The sequence below is a fragment of the Sycon ciliatum genome, unplaced genomic scaffold, assembly GCF_964019385.1.
Source record: "Sycon ciliatum unplaced genomic scaffold, ocSycCili1.1 SCAFFOLD_1008, whole genome shotgun sequence".
Classification (NCBI taxonomy): Eukaryota; Metazoa; Porifera; class Calcarea; order Leucosolenida; family Sycettidae; genus Sycon; species Sycon ciliatum.
Window position 1 is genome coordinate 736 of NW_027044653.1, and position 18,971 is coordinate 19,706.

An 18,971-nucleotide genomic window follows, 5' to 3' on the forward strand; every position below is an offset into this window, starting at 1 on the left:
TGGCGTACTAGGTTGGTGCTGTTCTAAGAATAAAAAGATCCAAAGGGACAAACACAGGTCGAACAGCTCGCCAGCCGGTGTCCTCTGCAAAATCTGTTGCTTGCAGGTTCTGTTGATTGTTGCACAGTTTTGCGGGGCTCCCCGACTGGTGTTAACCCTCCTGGCCTACTCGTCATGTGTTCAACAGTTGTGGCCCACCTCTTTTGTGTTTTATTGTCGCCTGTTTATGTTGCTTCATATTTCATTTCCCCTGTCTTTCTGTCTTCTTCTCCGGTCTGTCTTCTTCCGTTTTTTATACACTTCACTTTTGCTTCCATCCACAGGAGTGGATGTCTTTTTTGGTAGGGGATAGTGTTGTACCTGCGCCTGCACGTGTTATCTCTTCGTCGTAGCTGCTGCTGTATTTGTGTCTCTGTGTGTACATGTGGCTGCACGTGTTGTCTCTTCGTCGTAGCTGCTGCTGTATTTGTGTCTCTGTGCTGCTGACCCGTACATGCTGCTGCGCTGCTTTGTTGCTGACCCGTACATGCTGCTGCGCTGCTTTGTTGTTGACAAGTGCACCTTTTTGTGCTGAGTACACCACCTTTTGTGCTGACGAGGGCACCAATTTCTGATATCATGTTTTCCTTTTGCCATGTCAGTCGTGAGTTGTCAGACGTTCGTTGTCAGAGTCAGTTGTCCGACGTTCGTGGTCAGTTGTCCGACGGTCGTCGTCAGTTGTTGTCAGTCGTCAGTCGTTCGTTGTCAGCGTTGGTTCTTCTTTATGAGTTTCCCCAGTCGCCTACTGAAATGAAGTAGAAGAAAAGCTCTCTAACAATTTGTACTGGCTCTCTGTTGTGTGGCGTGGCGAGGAGCGTAGAGGCAGTTCGTTCACGATTTCAAACCCGTGACGACACGTGTATACAAGCATACAAGCATACAGACACATGAACAGCCAGACGGAACTAACCGGTTTGACGGAAGGCTAGTACGTATTCTCTCCAGATGATCTATATATATAGAGAGACAGACAGACAGCAACAATGATGAAAAAACAGACTAGGAGGTATCTCTTCATCGGTCACCAGCAAATATTATTATGGAGGTTATGCGATAACAGCATCAGTTGAGATGCTTCGGCAAAGTCGCTGACCCGCGGTATAGCGCACTAGCGACTCATACTGCATGCATAGCGCCTATAAGCGGGTCCGCTAACTCATGCTGTATACCTAGCGCTCGTAAGCGGGTCCACTGGCTCAACACAACAAATCATTCGCATAACCTTTACAGGATTCACTATTTTGATGAACAACCTATGCAACCTACCTATGCAAATCGGTGAAATGAGTTTCGTGAGGTATTTTGGCCGGGCAGCCAATTTTCCGGGAGTAAATTCCGTCGCGGTAGGATTCATCGTCCCTTTGTACTTCTTCAGCAAGCAGCACGTCTCTATTACTTTCCCTACCAGTTTTATCATTATCTGCAACACTCTGAATATCATGAATTCATGATCATAATAATTATAGGATTGGACAGACTAAGAGATACCTGATGTACAAGGAGTATTGCACAACAAGAGAGAGAGAGAGAGAGAGAGAGAGAGAGAGAGAGAGAGAGAGAGAGAGAGAGAGAGAGAGAGAGAGAGAGAGAGAGAGAGAGAGAGAGAGAGAGAGAGAGAGAGAGAGAGAGAGAGAGAGAGAGAGAGAGAGAGAGAGAGAGAGAGAGAGAGAGAGAGAGAGAGAGAGAGAGAGAGAGAGATAGAGAGAGAGAGAGAGAGTGAGAGAGAGACTGAGAGAGAGGGGGGGGGGGGCAGGAAAGAACGCCTAACAAGTCGCAGCAAACGTAGGCATGTACCTTTCTTCAAGGACAGGAATCCAGCGGTGCTCATGACTTGGAGCAGTTGTGCTAAGTGCTCCACTGCCACAGACACTGTACGGTCCACATCGAATCCTGTTATGTGTTCAACACACACACACACACACACACACACACACACACACACACACACACACACACACACACACACACACACACACACACACACACACAACGCACACACGCGCACAAATACCAACATGCACCGTTCACATGTCAATGTTGCGCGATATACACCAAGAAAGGGATTTCAAAATACCCAATGCTACCTTCATGGCACCCAATTCTCATCATTCTGTGAGAGCCAGCCGTTGGGCTGATGAGAAGGTATCAGTGCCTGTGCGCTTGATGAAGTAGAATAAAGAATACCAACACCAACACCAATGTTGTGCAATGCCTGGACAAGTAGCTTACAGGAAGGTTCACAGGCTTTATATCGGCTTGCCAGCACAGTAAACCTGGTGTAAGCGACCTTTGGATTTAGCGACCACCTGCTCTTAACGACCGGTTTTCCATGCACCCACAGTTCTACACAGACACTGTGGGACCTGGTTCTAAATACCACCTGGCTTTAACGACCGTGTTTGCTTGCACCGTGGGGTGGTCGCTTAAAACCAGGTTTTACTCTACAACTAAACATCACCAGCAACAACAATGACAACAAGTCAAGGCTGCCTATTCAGTTGCGCTATCACACGACGCATACGCTCGTGCACACACTCCCTCAGACGCTTCGTGCACGCAACCACACACCACGCGCACCTTTCTCGAGAGCCAGCTTCCACAAGTCGTGACACTGCTGCACTATGTCCAGCAAGCCGCCAGCCGTCAACAGTCGCGGCGGAGGCGATGGCGATACTGATGCTGACGATGACTCCGGCGCTCTGTCACCCTTTCCCGATTTGCTCGCCGTCGACGACGATTTCCTGCGCTTGGACGACGGCGGAGTTGCTGCTGCTGGTGCCTGGTTACCGGACGCGGCCACTGCTGTTGTCGCGGCGACCGTGTGGTCTTGGTGCGCGGACACAGCCTGCAGGAGTTGCACGTGCAGCTGTGCCAGACTGTCCTCGTACCCAGCCTGTGTGCCACCGCCGGAGGTCGCAGACGCCGCCGTGACTACTGTGGAGAACAGAGAACAAGATATTACAACAAAAAACACGTCACGACATTGCAACAACAAACACGTCACGACGAGAACAAACATGTCAAGACATTGCAGCAACAAGCATGTCACGGGGAGAACAAACAAAAAACACGTCACGAGGAGGACAGACAACAGCGCGGCGTGGTGGTGCAGGACTGGCTAAACCAAGAGAAGACGTCGCCATCATGTACCAAACACACCATCAACTACTGGTACTCCAGCCGCAGTAAACCGAAACTCCGCATTGTACCGACCATGAGGTGTGTTATACCGACCCTGTGGTATGCAGATCCTTACCGATGCTGCTAGCAGAAGCAGAACTCAATGCTGCTGCTGCTGGTGTTGTTCTGGAGTCTGATGACGACGACACCTCTGTGCTTTGTGCTGCCGTTGTCGAGCCCGATGTGACTGTGGCAGCAGTGGCAGCAGACGTGTTGGAGCAGACGACAAACTGGCAGGCGAGCGGTCCGTACACGGAGAGCGAGCTCAAGCCTTGCAGAGGGCACTGTAGGGTACAGACAGGCACAGACAACATACCGTTACACGGCAGTGACGGCACACGGCAGTGACGGCACACGGCAGTGACGGCACACGGCAGTGACGGCACATAGCAGTGACGGCACATAGCAGTGACGGCACACGGCAGTGACGGCATACGGCAGTGACGTCACACAGCAGTGACGGCACATAGCAGTGACGGCACATAGCAGTGACGGCACATAGCAGTGACGGCACATAGCAGTGACGGCACATAGCAGTGACGGCACACAGCAGTGACGGCACATAGCAGTGACGGCACACAGCAGTGACGGCACACAGCAGTGACGGCACACAGCACACATCACACAACACACATCACACAGCACACATTGCACAGCACACATTGCATAGACAACACACCATCACACGGCAGTGACGGCACACAGCACAAATCACACGGCAGCGACGGCACACGGCACACATTACACAGCACACATTGCACATCACACAGCAGTTAGCACACATCACACGGCACATACCATACATCATACCATTCAGCCAGCCTGCACCCGTACTACTCTCCCACCAACAGGTAACACACATACTATGTTAAGTTTACACATATCCACACACACACACACACACACGCACGCACGCACACACACACATACAGACTGCGCGCGTCGACACCCATCCTGGCGCGCCACAAGACATTGAAGCCAAATGTAATTACAAAATCTCACCAGAATCTTTGGATCATCGCGCTTTCTAGCTGGGACTGCTGACGACGACGACGTCTTGGATGATGAGCTTGGAGGCCGTACCGACCATTCCCGACTCAGTGGAACACCAGTGGGCAAGTTAGTTTGCCTCTTGCACAGAGACAGTGACGGCCATTTCACCAGCCAGGATGAAAACATCGCCACTAGATTGTGGTGTGGAAGGTTAACCTTGGCCTCCGACTTGGGCTTTGTTGAAGCATCTACAAGTGAAATTGAAGAAACAGTTGACAGTTCTCAATTCGCATAGCACAGCTTCTAGATTTCCAGAATATTCTAGAAACACTATAAATTCACGGACTCTGGACAACGTGCCAAACTCAAACACATAGCAAACTGCAGCCGTTAGGGGTCATCCGGCAGTGTCGATAATTTTCACGAAACGAAAAAGTTCAGTTACGACACTCCAACCCCCCCACCCCCCCCCCCCCCTGAATGAAAAATGGATTGACTTGACAGCTAGAAGGCATTGATGTCTCACACATTAAATATTTTTCAAAATGAAACTCCCACCCACAAATGGAACTTTTCGTGTCGTGTAAAAGATCGATAACTATTACGGACGGTCCCGTAGGAGGTGGCAAGTGGCAACATTGCACCCATGATTGCAAGCACACTCACCAGAACTGGCACTGCTACCGCTGCGGCTCCCAGTCCTGCTACCACCCCCGCCACTCCCTCTCTTGCTGCTGCTGCTGCCGCTACTGCTACTGCTGCCGCTGTCGTCTTCCTTCGTCAGCAGCGGGTGTTGCTGCAGGTACTCCATAATGAACAGAGCCGCCATGTCCAGACTCAGCTCTGGCAGACAGGAGAGCTTCTCCATGTCGTGCTGCGTCAGCAGGCAGAAGTCGTTGACGAGCGTGTCCGCCACGGCGCCAGACACGGACACGTGCTGACGGGCACCACCACAACCACTGCTACTGCTACTGCCAGCACTGCTGTTTGCGGTGGCGACGGCTGTGCTGCTGCTGCTGGACGTGCCGCTTGCACTCGAGGCCGCTGCGGCAGGGGCGGCAGGGATTTTGTACAGACGACGATCGAAGCACTGCGGCGGCATGGTGGGAACAGACATGGGTGTATGCACGTGGACACACACATGCATGCACGCACCAACACGCAGGCATGCCGACAGAAACAAAGTCGCCACACCATCGACACAGAAATAAATAAATAAACAACCGAAATGTCACACGCCCAGCCAGGTCTGCGTTGACCATGATACGCACAAACAATTCATGAGAACAGGAAAGCATCGACTGAAGGCGAAGGTACCATTTTTTTTCGGGGTAACGGCCTCTTTTACGGGCAAGATAAAGTCTCAAAATAGAGATACTGTGAAAAGAAAAAAGAAGGTACGAATAAGTAGTGTCATCAAGAGTAGATAAACAGGAGTGTGCAACTTCGGATCTCTCCTGCACATCTGCAGATACCCCCGCCCACGGCGGAATTTTTGTTGACGTCACCTTTTTTCAGAGAAACGCGCATTTGCCGCAGAGCAGTGTGAGAGCACGTGCTGGGCACCGACGGTGTAGTGCAAATGCGGCCAAGTGCACAAGGGAAAACTTTCCAAAAGACTCGCAGCGCATGCGTCGTCGAAAAGATTACGTCAACAAAAAAAAAATCAGCCGTGGGCCAACCCATCCGCGAGTTGCACACTCTTGTTTATCTACTCTTGGTATCGTACGGTACTATGTCAGTACAATGTCAGTCCAGTGTCAGTCCAGTGTGTCAGTGTGTATCCGCGTCTTCCAGTGTCAGTATAGTGTCAGTACGAAGGAGTAGTAAAATATGTACTACTCATGGTCAGTACAGTGTGTCAGTGTGTGTCCCGGTCTTACCGATATCCAGCGAGCCAGACTGGACACGAGCGGCGCACAGCGTAATGATACGGCCAATGAGACAATGCGGGCGATGCGCTCCACCATGACCGACTGCAGAGGAGACAGGACGGAGAGAGTGAGTGAGTGAGAGGGAGGGAGAGGGAGAGAGAGGGAGAGACAGAGAGAGAGACAGAGAGAGAGAGAGACAGAGACAGAGGGAGGGAGGGAGAGACAGAAAGAGAGGGGGGAGAGAGAAGGGGGGGGGGGGGGGGGAGAGGGAGGAGAGAGGAGAGGAGAGGAGGGGGGGGGGGGAGAGTTTTAGGTCGTAACTGGTCCCATTAAGACCAGTGTATATTGATCTGAATTTCGACTCATATAAAATAAAAATGGATTCGGACGGAGAGCCAAGGATGAATTTATAGCAAAGAAAAGGACCAAGGAACTACAAGTTACACTCTAATGTCCACTAACACCACCAGTTACTTGACAATCAGCTCATGCAATAACACGATTGACAAGCAAGGGATAGTGCTAGTGGACATTATAGCGGAACTTGTAGTTCTTGGGTCCTTTTCTTTGCTATAGATTTAAAACTCAAAAGCACAAAGATCAGGCATTCTTGAATTGAGTGCGGGCACGAAGTCAAAAGTCAGAAGATGTACCGAGTTGGCAAAGGGTGTAAGCAGGACGTCTAGGAGACACCAGTCGACCGCGGCGGAGTGTGAGGCGTCCACCGGGCTGATCTTCTCTTCGCCATCCTCCGCCACCGACGAGCGTGTGAGCGGTGTGTCGAACACTTTGACCAGAGCTGTCATGAACTGCGCTTCATGGATGGGGTGAATGTGCTGAAACATCGAGATGTCGCCTCCGGATGGCGGCAAACGTCGGATGGCCTTCTCTGAACAGTGCACATTGGACACGTGAACACATACACACACATGCACATACACACACACACACACACACACACACACACACACACACACACACACACACACACACACACACACACACACGCACACACACACACACACACACACACACACACATACAGCAACAGCGGCAGCAAAAGCAACATCAACATACTCAGAGCGGCACAACCAATCAAACCATGTTGATTGCCTATACAAAAACACGCGCACACGAACATCCTAATACATGACGTACTTGAAGTACCTATGCATACACACACGCTCGACGACCAAAAGCAACAAAAGTTACCCATTGCGCAGAGGGGAGTTGTGAGGGGCTTCATGAACGACGCCATGAGTTCGTCCACTCGTGCACGTCCAGGGATGGTGTGTGATGTGGCTGGCGCCGCCGAGGATGCAGAACCCGAGGACGACGGTGCGGATGCTTGCAACACAGTCAGCCCAATGTCAAAGTATTCCTGGAGGAAGCAGGCGGAGAAAGCAATACACGCACGCGTGTGCACGCATGCACACACACACACACACACACACACACACACACACACACACACGGACAGACAGACAGACAGACACACATACACACACACACACGTACAAACACACGTACACACACATCATCATCATGCTGCAATGCAAAGTGGTGTGATCATTTCATAGCGCATGGTGCATTAAATATAACCAGGTGCGGGCGTGCATAAGCCCATTGAGCATTGCCAAATATGGAAGGTACGAGTAATGCATGCGAGTACGCTGGGATCTGGAATGCACTGTTCAACACCCTAGACTACCGCCCAGGTGGCTGTGTGGTGTTAACATGTTTATCGTACAAATTACATCATTGCGCAATGGGCTTATTGCACAAGTGCGTTCGACTGGATGCATCTATCGTGATTGCACTGAACACGAGTTTGCCCATTGCTTGAACCACAAGAGAAAGTATGAGGATTCAGTAAGAAAATTAAAAAAACACAATTTCACAGCTAACCTTGAGTGATGTCAGTAGTAGCATGCACGCTTGCGGATACGAGTGGTTACCGATGTCCGTCAGAACCATGGACTTGCTGGGTAGCGACGAGTTCTCCACCCACGACACTATGCCTGAACAAATGCATGCACACACGCATGAACACACGTACACACGTACACACGCATGCACGTACACATACGCACACACACACACACATGCACATACGCATACATGCAAACGCGCACGTGCGGGCACACAAAACAGCTTGGCCAAGAGTAAGCATCAAACTGCCAGCAGAGACGACACACTGCAAGCTGGGGAACTTTTGCGCTTGTTTTAGTTCGTGGATATGTTCACGACTGGAGTCAAATTCTTTAGTTTTTGACTGCAGCTCTATGCTGTGCGCGGGCTACTTTTGGCGATTTCATGTCCATTGCGAAAAACGTGAAAGTTTCCAGACCGCAAAGGTTTCCCCGCAAAATCATGCACTTGCATGAATGCCAAGCCACCGCATGCCAGTGGGTGCGTTCGATTACTGCCATGAATCGATTCATGAATGGAATCTCGTCGTTCGATTTCATGCTATGAGCCCTGGAATAGGTTCGGAATCCATTCACCCTATTCACATGGTGAGATGTGAATAGCCAGGAGCGATTCATGAATGGGGTCAACATCGATTCGTGGGCAAAATTTAACGAACTCAGTAATAGGAGCAGGGAGTTGTAAAATACCGGTATTTTACTACTCCCTGGTTAGGAGAAGAGGTCAAGTTGCCACCACTCACCCTGTATGCCCGTCGCCTTCTCCTGCCTGGGTAGCTTGGCAACGGGTGTCGACGACGATGGCGACCGCTCTCCACCAGAGCCATCTACAATCACGGCACACACCAAACAAAACGCACACACACACACCAAACAAAACACACACGCGCACGCGCACACACACCATGTACCACACGCATGCAGTAAAACCTGTGACTGACGACCACCCGGCCCTTGGGGTCAGACAAAGCAGTCTTTATTGGCAGGCGGTCCTTAGTTAGAGGCTTGCACCGCACAACCATACATGAATGTGAGACCGTCCGTGCCTGGCAAAGTGGTCTGTAGTACCAGGCTGGTCGCTAGACACAGTGGTCTTTAGTTACAGGTTTTACTGTAGTAAAAATTCGGTATCAGGGACCTGCCAGGTTTCAGGTGAAATTTTGACTTCGGTGATCAGCCTACCCTTCACAAACAGTGCGTACTCTACAGTCCATTCATTGGAAACTGGCACCCTAACTTTTTGGTGTCCCTCTCACATAGTTTTAGATATCGTGAAAACAACAGTACATCCTGCATTGTGTGACCCGTGCAATTACTCCTTGCCACATTTGAGGCCAGAAAAGTCCAAGAACAGGGAAATAGAAATTCAGCCAGGTTTTACAAAATTAGGACAGGTATGCCATGGCAAGGTGTATGGAGAAGCAGATCCAAAACCCAGATTTTTGAGATTTAAAGTGGGTTTTTGATCCTCAATTCGGCCCAAATCCAACTTTCAAAAGCCAGCGGGCCAGTTTCCGATGAATGGACTGTAGCGCCGTATAGGTGTTACCTAAATGTAGGTGACTGGTTCCTCTACCGAAATTAAAATAATAGTCGACTCCACTTATAACGAATTCGCATATTATAGCAAATTTCGTGATACAGGTGGAATCCTGATAATTCGAATATGGCCTAATTCGAACATACCGCTTAATTAGAAGTTTTTCCAGGACCGATTTCTGTCAATACGATTCCCACTTAAAAAATTCTGATAATTCGAACCTCGAACTGGACATGTCCAGTTAATACTGTAAGACATGTTATTATAACGAGTCGCAAATTTAACGATTGTCCAAAATTCATAGGTTAACGAGAAGATATGTTAACGATCTTGCAGTATTCTGCCATATCCACACACAGCATATATGAAGCAGTACGGCCTCAACGGATCTTATTATAACGAAGAAATGTCGTCCGTTAAAACGTTAGATTTGCTTCCTCGTTATATATACATGATATGCCAAATAACGTGCAACTAGACTTGAGAGGGCATTGCAGAGTAGTTGCATACAAAGTTCAAAGTTGTACGGTTACCTGTGACTTGCATTCCTGCAGAGCTCAGGGTCTTCCATGTACACATTGTAGTATAATTTGTATGCAACTTGTGTGCGATGCCCTCTCAAGTCTAGTTGCGCGTTATTTGGCATATCATCTATTAGAAGTCCCACAGATTCCACTTACATAGAAAATGTGTGGGATTTGTGCTGATAATTCGAAGTTAGCAAAGTGTAATTCGAAGTTCACTGTACACTGTACTGGTCAGTTCAGTTTGCACGAGCAGGCTGTGCCGGTCAGTTCAGTGTCCGTAAAATTTGTGTCTAAGGTCCATAGCGCAACTCTGCGTGACCATGAGAGCATTTCGACATACATATTGAGTTGTGGGTTCATGTTTGGATAATTAGAATGTCCGGATAATTAGAAGTTTTTTTCTGGCATTTTGAGGTTCGAATTATCAGGATTTCACCTGTATAGCGAACCATTGTCCATGCATGCCCCAGTTTGAACACCTACAATCACTTACAGTGAACAGTTTTCGTTTATAACCAACCAAATATTGTAGTCAGTTTCCTCTGAGACAAAAATGCGATAATACTCATAAAAAGGACACACTTCCGGCTCATTACAAACATCTTGAAAGTTTTTGTCTTCACAAGTATACTTTCAAGCCTTCTCGCCAGGCGAAATGGCGAGAAGGCTTGAAAGTATACTTGTGAAGACAAAAACTTTCAAGATGTTTGTAATGAGGCGGAAGTGTGTCCTTTTTATGAGTATACATCTTGTAGTGCTGTATGTAAACCAAGTGCAGTCATACTGCCATGGGCTGTCCCTCCAGGAAATCGCGATTCCACGGATGCAACAAATTTTGCGATTTCGGCCCAAACCCGCGATTTTCAGCAAAATCCGCGATTTCCCGCGTTTTAATGTTGTTTTCTGCACTATATCTCACATTTTCTATGCACTTTTCACGCAGTGCTTTCCATGATCCTGTACAATGAATGTAGGTTATTTGCACAGCACGACTCATACTAATTCCGAGTAGATATGCGATGCAACAAATTTCGTGATTTTGGCCCAAACCCGCAATTTTCTGCAAATACTTCTGCGAATTCCTGGCAAGTTCTGCATCATTCCGCACTTTTCGTCGCATTTTTTGTTGTTTTCTGCCGCAATTTCTTGCGCAAGGTTTCGAGAGTTTTTTTCCGCAAATTCCCGCAGGGACAGCATGGGGCATATGTCAGTCATACTGCCATGGGGCACATGTCAGTCATACTGCCATGCCATGGGGCACATGTCAGTCGTGACTTGCTGCTTGTATAGTGTGAATGCATTTCTGTTATAACGAACTTTGGCTATAAAGAATCACTTCTCATGCATAATGGTGTTTGTTATTTCAGGTGTCGACTGAATGAAGTTGAAGACACCACTGCAGCTATGTTGCTGTTATATAACTAGGCGCCAGGCGCGAACTGATGGTGGTGGTGGTGGTGGTGGTGAGAAGGAGAGCTCTGTGCCAGAACTTTGCAGCTTAGAGAGCGTGTGTGGGCAGGCGTGTGTTTACCGCCATATTGCCAGGTGTGTCTTTACCACCATATTTATCAACCATAGGTGTTGACTGTACACCGAAAATAGCATGTTATACAGTACAGTGGCCGCTCAAAGAAATCCGATCGTGGCGCTCAAGTTTGCGCTCTGTACTAGTACAGCATTGCAGTGTTCGCAGGTCTAAGGGCTGAGCAGCGCCCGGAGGCATGGTATTCACTCGCTTGATCGGATTTCCTTCTGCAGTCCTGTAGATAGTGGCATCGAGCACACGTTAACACCGCAGACCGCTCCGGGCATGCTGTGCGGGACACCCCGGGACCCGCGTCCCTGGACTGGTGTCGATCTCAACAGGTGACACCGACATGCGTTACCTGCGGTCGGTCCCGTATGCAGTGGATCACCCTATAACACAAGCAGCCTGCAACAAGTGAACTTGTTCCTTTCGGATGCCCCATGGAAGGCAATACACAGAGAAGAACGGCAAGATTTGGCAGACACCTCAAACATGTTCTTTCCTGAGTTACTAGCATAATGTGAGCTGTACTTCTTTTTAAGTTTTCATTACTATCATGGTGCATTTGCCGTTGAGTTGGAATTTATTGTATTGAATACTTTTCGAATGACAGCAACGTTCAAGGCAACACTCTGCATGATGCTCGTAATAATACAAGGCTGAAGTAAAAATAAAAAAAAGTTCAGTCTCAATAAATCAGTTTAGAGGCCCATTCTCCACCAACCTTGCTCGTCGTGCTTTCGCTTGGTGGTGGGCTTCTTGTAGAAGTCGGCCAGAGCTACGTCTCGCCGCTCCTGCACCTGACTCAACATTGCTATTTGGAGTACAAGCCTTTCTTCCGAAGGAAATCACTTCGTAAATTCTCTTTGAATGACTTGAGAATTGATTGGGCAATTTTTGAAACTCTCAACAAAAGCTCGCATGCAACACGCGAAGAGCCAGCTCAGCCGGAGCTGCAACGAGCTTTCTTTAGGAAGAAGAGAAGAGAGGGTGCTATTTTATGGAAAGAAAGTTGTTCGGAGATGCTCTCAGCCTGCCATGCCATTCGTCCACACCGGCCGTGTCGGCTCGCGGCACATCAGCCTTCTCCAGATTTCAGCAATCAGCATCAACAGCCTCGATCTTGTCAGTGTTTATCTGTCGACTGTGTTGTCGATGGGGCCGAAAGTGCACAGCAGATTTCGAAACGTGCCAGACGGGCGGCACGTGGTGCGCCGTACTTTTGATCAAATTTTTGCAGAGAAAATGACATTTTCCTGTACCCCATGATCATGATGACGTAGACTCTCCACTGGACTGCAGTCAGTGCAACAGTATCCAAGGAGACAGCCAATAAACACAGGAAGGAGGGGAATTACTTACATAATCACTGGACATCACATGGGGTACGGACTACGGAGACATAATCATTGGCCTATTGCCAGTATTGGGTCTTCTGAAGTTCTGGATAATTTCGAGGTGCATGTCTCGAGTGTGAGCCATCTGCGTTCTACGTATAAGTTGTAAGCTGTATACATTATTATTAGGCCTAAACAAAAAATAGGCTTGTTTCCGGTCGGCAACCCCTCAAAAAGGAGACTCGGTCGGCCGGAATAAAACTTTTTTTGGATACTTTTTTTGGTTCCTCAATCGTTGTGGTGTTGATGGACAAGAGCACCTACACATGTACATTGTACATAATATCATGGCAAGGATCAATGTCAAAGTTGACTGACTCACTGTTCTTGTACAGCATGTGGTGTATTCCTGTTTTCGTACATCCTGAGAAATCAAGCAAACAGTTCGAGTCCTTCCAGCTCCGTTATTCTAACTCGTATCGATCCCGGAGGTTTTCGAGCCGACAGCTGAGAATCTCTGCTACCTTGTAGGTGTTTTGATTGCGGAATTCGGTTGAGATTTGACTGAGTTATGACTCGTTGAGTGCACTTGCACACATGGCATTGCCACCGTTTGTATGCATTTGGGACCAAAAAAAAGTTTCAGAATTTGGGAAAAAGTGGCCCGGTCGGGCGACCGGAAACAAGGTCATTATTTGTTTTGGCCTTATTATTATTATTATTATTATTATTATTATTTATTCATATTTTGATAGGGCAATCCCCACAGACTCAAGGTCTTCTTACGGGGTACCCTAAGTCTAAGAATGAAAGTAATGCATGGCGAAATAGGGATGGCGATGCAGCAGTGCGGATATCAGATGGAGCACTATTCCATCTGTCTGCAGCCAAATAAGAGAGAGAATACATGGACATGACTTTTTGTATATGTACAGCTAACTGTACATGGTATAAGCGGGGGTGAAACCTCTCTCCTGGGAGACTCCAGGAATTCGTCAGGACTGCCAAGCAGTGCAAGCACTCGGATTCGGAACACAGAACTGTTCGGCTGCAGCCCATGATGATGCACAGAGCCATCGACAAAGCATGTATCTTCGCCCATGAACCGACTATGAATGATACCTGACAGTCAAACGAAAGGTGCTGACTGCTTGCTGAGTGCACCTGTGAGCCGTAACGTCACAGTACGAGTCGCAACAAATCGAATCTGCAGATGAACGTTTTACCAAGAGTACATGGGGGGGGGGGGGGGGGTATAATACTCTTGGTTTTACATGTATGTACATTGTACACGTATGTATGTACTCTTGATAAGATTGATAAGCTAGACTAGAGTGTGACAGCTCATTGGAGGGGACAGTATACATGTAGTTACCAGACTACACAGGCCCGGACCCAGCTACAATTGTAGCTCATGTCATGAGGGGTGGTACGACCCCAAGTCAGTCACAACAGGGCCGATCATGATGTTCCCATATCCAATGTCCATATCATGGGAGAGGGCAGGTCTAGCCACTATGCATCATGATTACTGAATATGACTTTGTTTCATCCACGCAGTCCGCTGGCAACAGATGCTGCTAGCACAGTAGTCCTCGCAGGACACAAAGAACAGTTTAGGAGAGAGGGAGGGGGGGGGAGAGGAGAGAGAGAGAGAGAGAGAGAGAGAGAGAGAGAGAGAGAGAGAGAGAGAGAGAGAGAGAGAGAGAGAGAGAGAGAGAGAGAGAGAGAGAGAGAGAGTGCCGGAGAAAGAGAGAGAGAGACTCTTGGAAGGATTTACTCATTCAGTACATTACATACTTTATCACACACTGGACAAGGCTGTGAAGGCCCCGCCGGGAATTCGTAAAAACTGGCCCGCGGCGCCAGCCGTACCAGTGGCTCCGGCCCTGTTGTGTGCGGCATGGAACTACCCATATGAGCCGTAGGCAAACACTGGAAGATTCTGAAGGATAGCCACAACGAATGGGATGTATGTAAGCAAGAGTAGGTCTATGTACTCTGGATGTAAGACGTAAGGACGCGATGATTCCGGAGAAACAGGACAGAAACGTCAAACTATCGGTTTGAAATAGCCCTGTGCGGATAACGCCAACAGAAAACCGGTAGAAGTTGACGGTGCTTTTCTCGGACGGCCCGTCGGGTATGTACCATGTAATTCTGTTGAAGCTATAAAGCCTCACATTTAGTGCAGGTGTGATAGTATGATGCCTGAAAAGTTGAACTGCAGGATCTTTAATATGTATCTATTATTGCACGATTAAAGAGGTCAATATATGAAATATAGAACGAGTAAAAGACCGAGGTCCCCCGAGGTCTTTTACGAGGTCTATATTTCATATATTGACCGATTATGAGGGCAATAATAGATTTATCACGACATAGCATACCTAAAACTGGTTTTGCTTTGCTACTGTGAAGAAAATAATACTATTGTAATAGTATAATAGTATGTAGATATGCCGTTTACATTGGACATTACTTCTGTGTAAACCGAAGTTTTCAGTTGTCTCTTGTAGTATGTTCCCCAAGTTCTTTGACTGAGAATCTGACAGTTTGGGTTCAAATCCCAGCATATGGCTTCAGATTTTTCTTCTTTCAGTTCTGATTTTTTTCTAAGTTGAGGAAAAAGTTCTAAGTCCTCGGGCTAAGTGGTCAATAATAAGTGGTCAATATAAGCGGTCAATATATGCTGATATTTGACCGCTTAGAGATCACAAGTTTCTGTGGGGGTCAATAATAAGAGAGTGATAAACTGTGATACATATACATGTATCTTCTCGTTAAATGGATGTGTAGTGTCTGTCACGGCATCAGGATATTATATTATACACTCGAAACTTCCTAAGCTGATTGTGTTTCTCAACGCAATTGTATAGCCGGTGGTAACGCGGACGTGCAAACTTTACTTTACTTACACTCATACTTGTAGAAAAGAAAAGGACATATGGATACGAGTTAAGAGTAACTCTCCATCACTGTAACTGGATACTATATACAGTCAGAAAGTGCAATAACTAGGCACAAAACTGACAGAGTACTGAGATATTCGGTGTCCTGACACCTAGCTTCAACACATCTCCGTAGCGCTAACCGACAGCCTTCCAACTTGGAAGGTTCAAGGTTATGAAAAGACCAAAGAGGGGAAGGCAAGCGCAACGAAAACGAGCAAAAGCTTCAGTCCCAACGGAACAAAGAATGTCGATTGTTACTGGACGATGACGAGACCAGTACGATATTTGACAAAGCGGTCTGACTACAATTCGAAGCAGCAAAGCAGCACACCACCCAACTTGGGTGGGTCATAAATATCAAAGATAAGTAAAGAAAGGGGAAGCTTTGCGAAAACGAATTGTTCAAGCCGAAAGCCAAACTCCTACAGTACTCCTCATGCCTGACATTGTGATGGACTAGTTGACTACAAAACAAGTTGTGTCACACGACCTCTTAACTCGTATCCATATGTCCTTTTCTTTTCTACATTTATTTATGGCTAAGAAGTTGTGCAGTTGACCGGCAGAAGTGGAGTAACATTTGTTCTGCGGTGGTGTGAACACACATGACCGGCTGTGATTTTGGTGTGGACGCACATGACTAACTGTGATGACCAATGATTTCATTTCATTTATCTTATTTTTTTATTTTTCTAAGGAAGAGCTTTGCTGATGTGGTGTATTGGAACTCATGTGAAATCTACACCGTGATTGTTTTCGTCAAATATCATATCTTCTCTTTTCTCTCTCTTTTTGCCGCGGTGCTTTTTGTTGCCGCGGTGCTTTTTGTCACTCCATTGTCGTGAGTTCCCTTTGGAACGTAGACGAGAATTATTATTATTATTATTATTATGGCTCAACATCCGAGCTTCAAATTACACTCATACTTCCTTTCCTTTCAGTTGCATCTTCCTTTCTGCTCTGTTTTACTTTCTCTTTTCGTTCGTCCCGCTTGATATTTGTACTTTGTACTGTTGAGGCAACGCTGCACACCCTTAGGATGTTGAGGCAACGAACTGCAATAATAAAAACCAAACCAAACCATATCTCTCTTATCCGCCTAATCAGACTTCAAAGTTACAGGGACCCCGGCCTATTGGGCACCCCTGGCCCATGGGTGAGTTTGGTGAGAATATCACAGGCTATCGAGTCGAAGTCTGAAGAAAATGTTGAACGGTCGCTGCTTGGATGATGGCTACACGTTCGTGGTAGAGCATCGCTGGCCACAAGCGATGGTCCGTGGTTCGAGTCCTGGTGATGGCAGTCAACTTTTCTTCCGACTTTTCCCATTATCTTTGCACCTTTCCCTCAAACAAATGAATACCAAGAGTCTTTTGCCAATGTTTATGGAAATACGGTGAAGCCATATGCCAGATCTCTGGCCCTCAAGTTCCCCATCAAAACGTGCATGATTCAGAGTTATGCACATTTCCAAGTACTTCAGCACTTGAAGCACATTATACATGTGCCGGTAGTTATGGGCAGTGCCTAGGCACCGGGCCACCGGCGGATAATGCCGGCAGAAAAATTGGCAGAATTCGGTACTTTTTCTGGTACGTTTCAAGCATGTTTGGTATGTGGATAAAGAAATGGAGCAGAATTCGAGGAATTGCCCGCCATATGGTTTATAATTATGGTTCTGCCAATTTCACTGCTTTTCGAGCAGAATCTGCCACCTTTTCGAGCATAATCCGCCGGTCCCTAGTGATCATGGTGATGGCAGCGATGCTGCAGCTGCAGTCCAGACCGAAAATGAAAAAAATGAAAAAGGCACTTCCCCAAATTATTTCCACACAATAGACTAAATACTATTGTTTGCAGGAGCCCTTCGTTTGTTTTGTGTGCCAAACCAGCACCAGCCTATCTTGCCACTGCGTCTCGGCTGTGTATACCGCTCCATATGAACACTCTGATCAGGAAGTGTGTACGTCAATCGTCATGTTGTATGCTGAAAACCCTATAAATAGGGTTTGACAGGCTGCGATACATGATTGTAAAACTAATATTACTTGATTGTGTTGATTAGGTGGCAGGAGCAATGATTCAGTCTTTACATGTACATGTATATCAGTGATACATGAGTCATGACTGTACATGTCAGGACCGCCGGAAGCAGTTTTTGATTGGTCCGGTAGCATCATGGCCTTTCATACAGTTTGTGTGTGATATGGCGGGTTTAAATAACCACCACAGTAGTAAACCATGGTAAACCATGGTAAACCATGGTAAACCATGGTAAACCATGGTAAACACAATCAGGTTGGTGGGCAAAAAGCTGGTCAGGTAAAACCTGACCAACCAGGCCTGCTGATAACGTACAGTGAAACCTGTCTATTAGACAACCGCGCTCAAGGGACCTTCAAAATGTGGTCTCTGTTACCAGGTGGTCTCCTTATCCAGGGTCATTTGACTGGAAACAGTATCCCTTGGTCCTGGTTTTAGTGGTCCTTTAGGACAGGTGGTCGCCGCTTATCCGAGTGGTCGCCGTGACAGGTTTTACTGTACATGACTTTTGTACTAAGTCCGAGTACATGGTTACATGTACTAGTACATTGCTGGCAACTGAAATCCGACCCCCTGAGCGGTGCGCTCACATCGCAAAGACTCAACAAGGGATGGTAAAACTACGAAACAGAGACCGCTAGAATGTGAGCCCGCCGCTCAAGGGGTCGGATTTCAGTTGCCAGCACTGTACATGTACAATGTATGTACTCTTGCTAAATACACGTATCCACCGGAGCATACACTCGTACTGAGTCTAGTATCCAGACCTAGGGGCTAGGGACCGTCGGATTCTGCTCGAAAAGGTGGCAGATTCTGCTCGAAAAGCAGTGAAATTGGCAGAACCATTATTACTCAGTGGCGGGCAATTCCTCGAATTCTGCTCCATTTTTTTTATCCACATACCAAACATGCATGAAACTTACGTCTTACCAAAAAAAGGACCGAATTCTGCCAATTTTTCTGCCGGCAGAATCCGCCGGACCCTAATGATCACTGAAGCATCCTGAGTCACTGACTGTTATCGC

The 18,971-nt window shown here is 47.4% G+C and overlaps 1 protein-coding gene across 2 annotated transcripts; it reads right to left on the bottom strand.

Moving 5' to 3' along the window:
• Positions 1-855: 855 nt before the first annotated feature.
• LOC135830500 (uncharacterized) lies at positions 856-12,713 on the bottom strand. Of its 2 annotated transcripts, none has more exons than XM_065342751.1 (12): positions 12,337-12,713; positions 8,761-8,844; positions 7,995-8,107; positions 7,299-7,467; positions 6,740-6,975; positions 6,096-6,188; positions 4,879-5,302; positions 4,222-4,460; positions 3,296-3,503; positions 2,617-2,970; positions 1,834-1,929; positions 856-989 (listed from the first exon to the last, which is right to left on the bottom strand). In XM_065342751.1, exons 1-12 carry the CDS (start codon positions 12,422-12,424, stop codon positions 871-873), a joined length of 2,223 nt encoding a protein of 740 aa, XP_065198823.1. In that variant the 5' UTR covers positions 12,425-12,713; the 3' UTR covers positions 856-870. The 2 variants fall into 2 exon arrangements, with proteins under 2 accessions (XP_065198823.1, XP_065198822.1); XM_065342750.1 differs by having other exon boundaries at positions 2,617-2,973.
• Positions 12,714-18,971: the final 6,258 nt, after the last annotated feature.

What these genes read in the sequence shown, in the direction of transcription:
- LOC135830500 (XM_065342750.1), bottom strand. Translation starts at nt 12,424, where the DNA reads ATGTTGAGTCAGGTGCAGGAGCGGCGAGACGTAGCTCTGGCCGACTTC. An exon ending in TTACACCCTTTGCCAACTCG is followed by an intron (nt 6,189 to 6,739) that starts GTACATCTTCTG and finishes TCTCCTCTGCAG; the next exon opens with TCGGTCATGGTGGAGCGCAT. An exon ending in CGGTAGCAGTGCCAGTTCTG is followed by an intron (nt 4,461 to 4,878) that starts GTGAGTGTGCTT and finishes TTTCACTTGTAG; the next exon opens with ATGCTTCAACAAAGCCCAAG.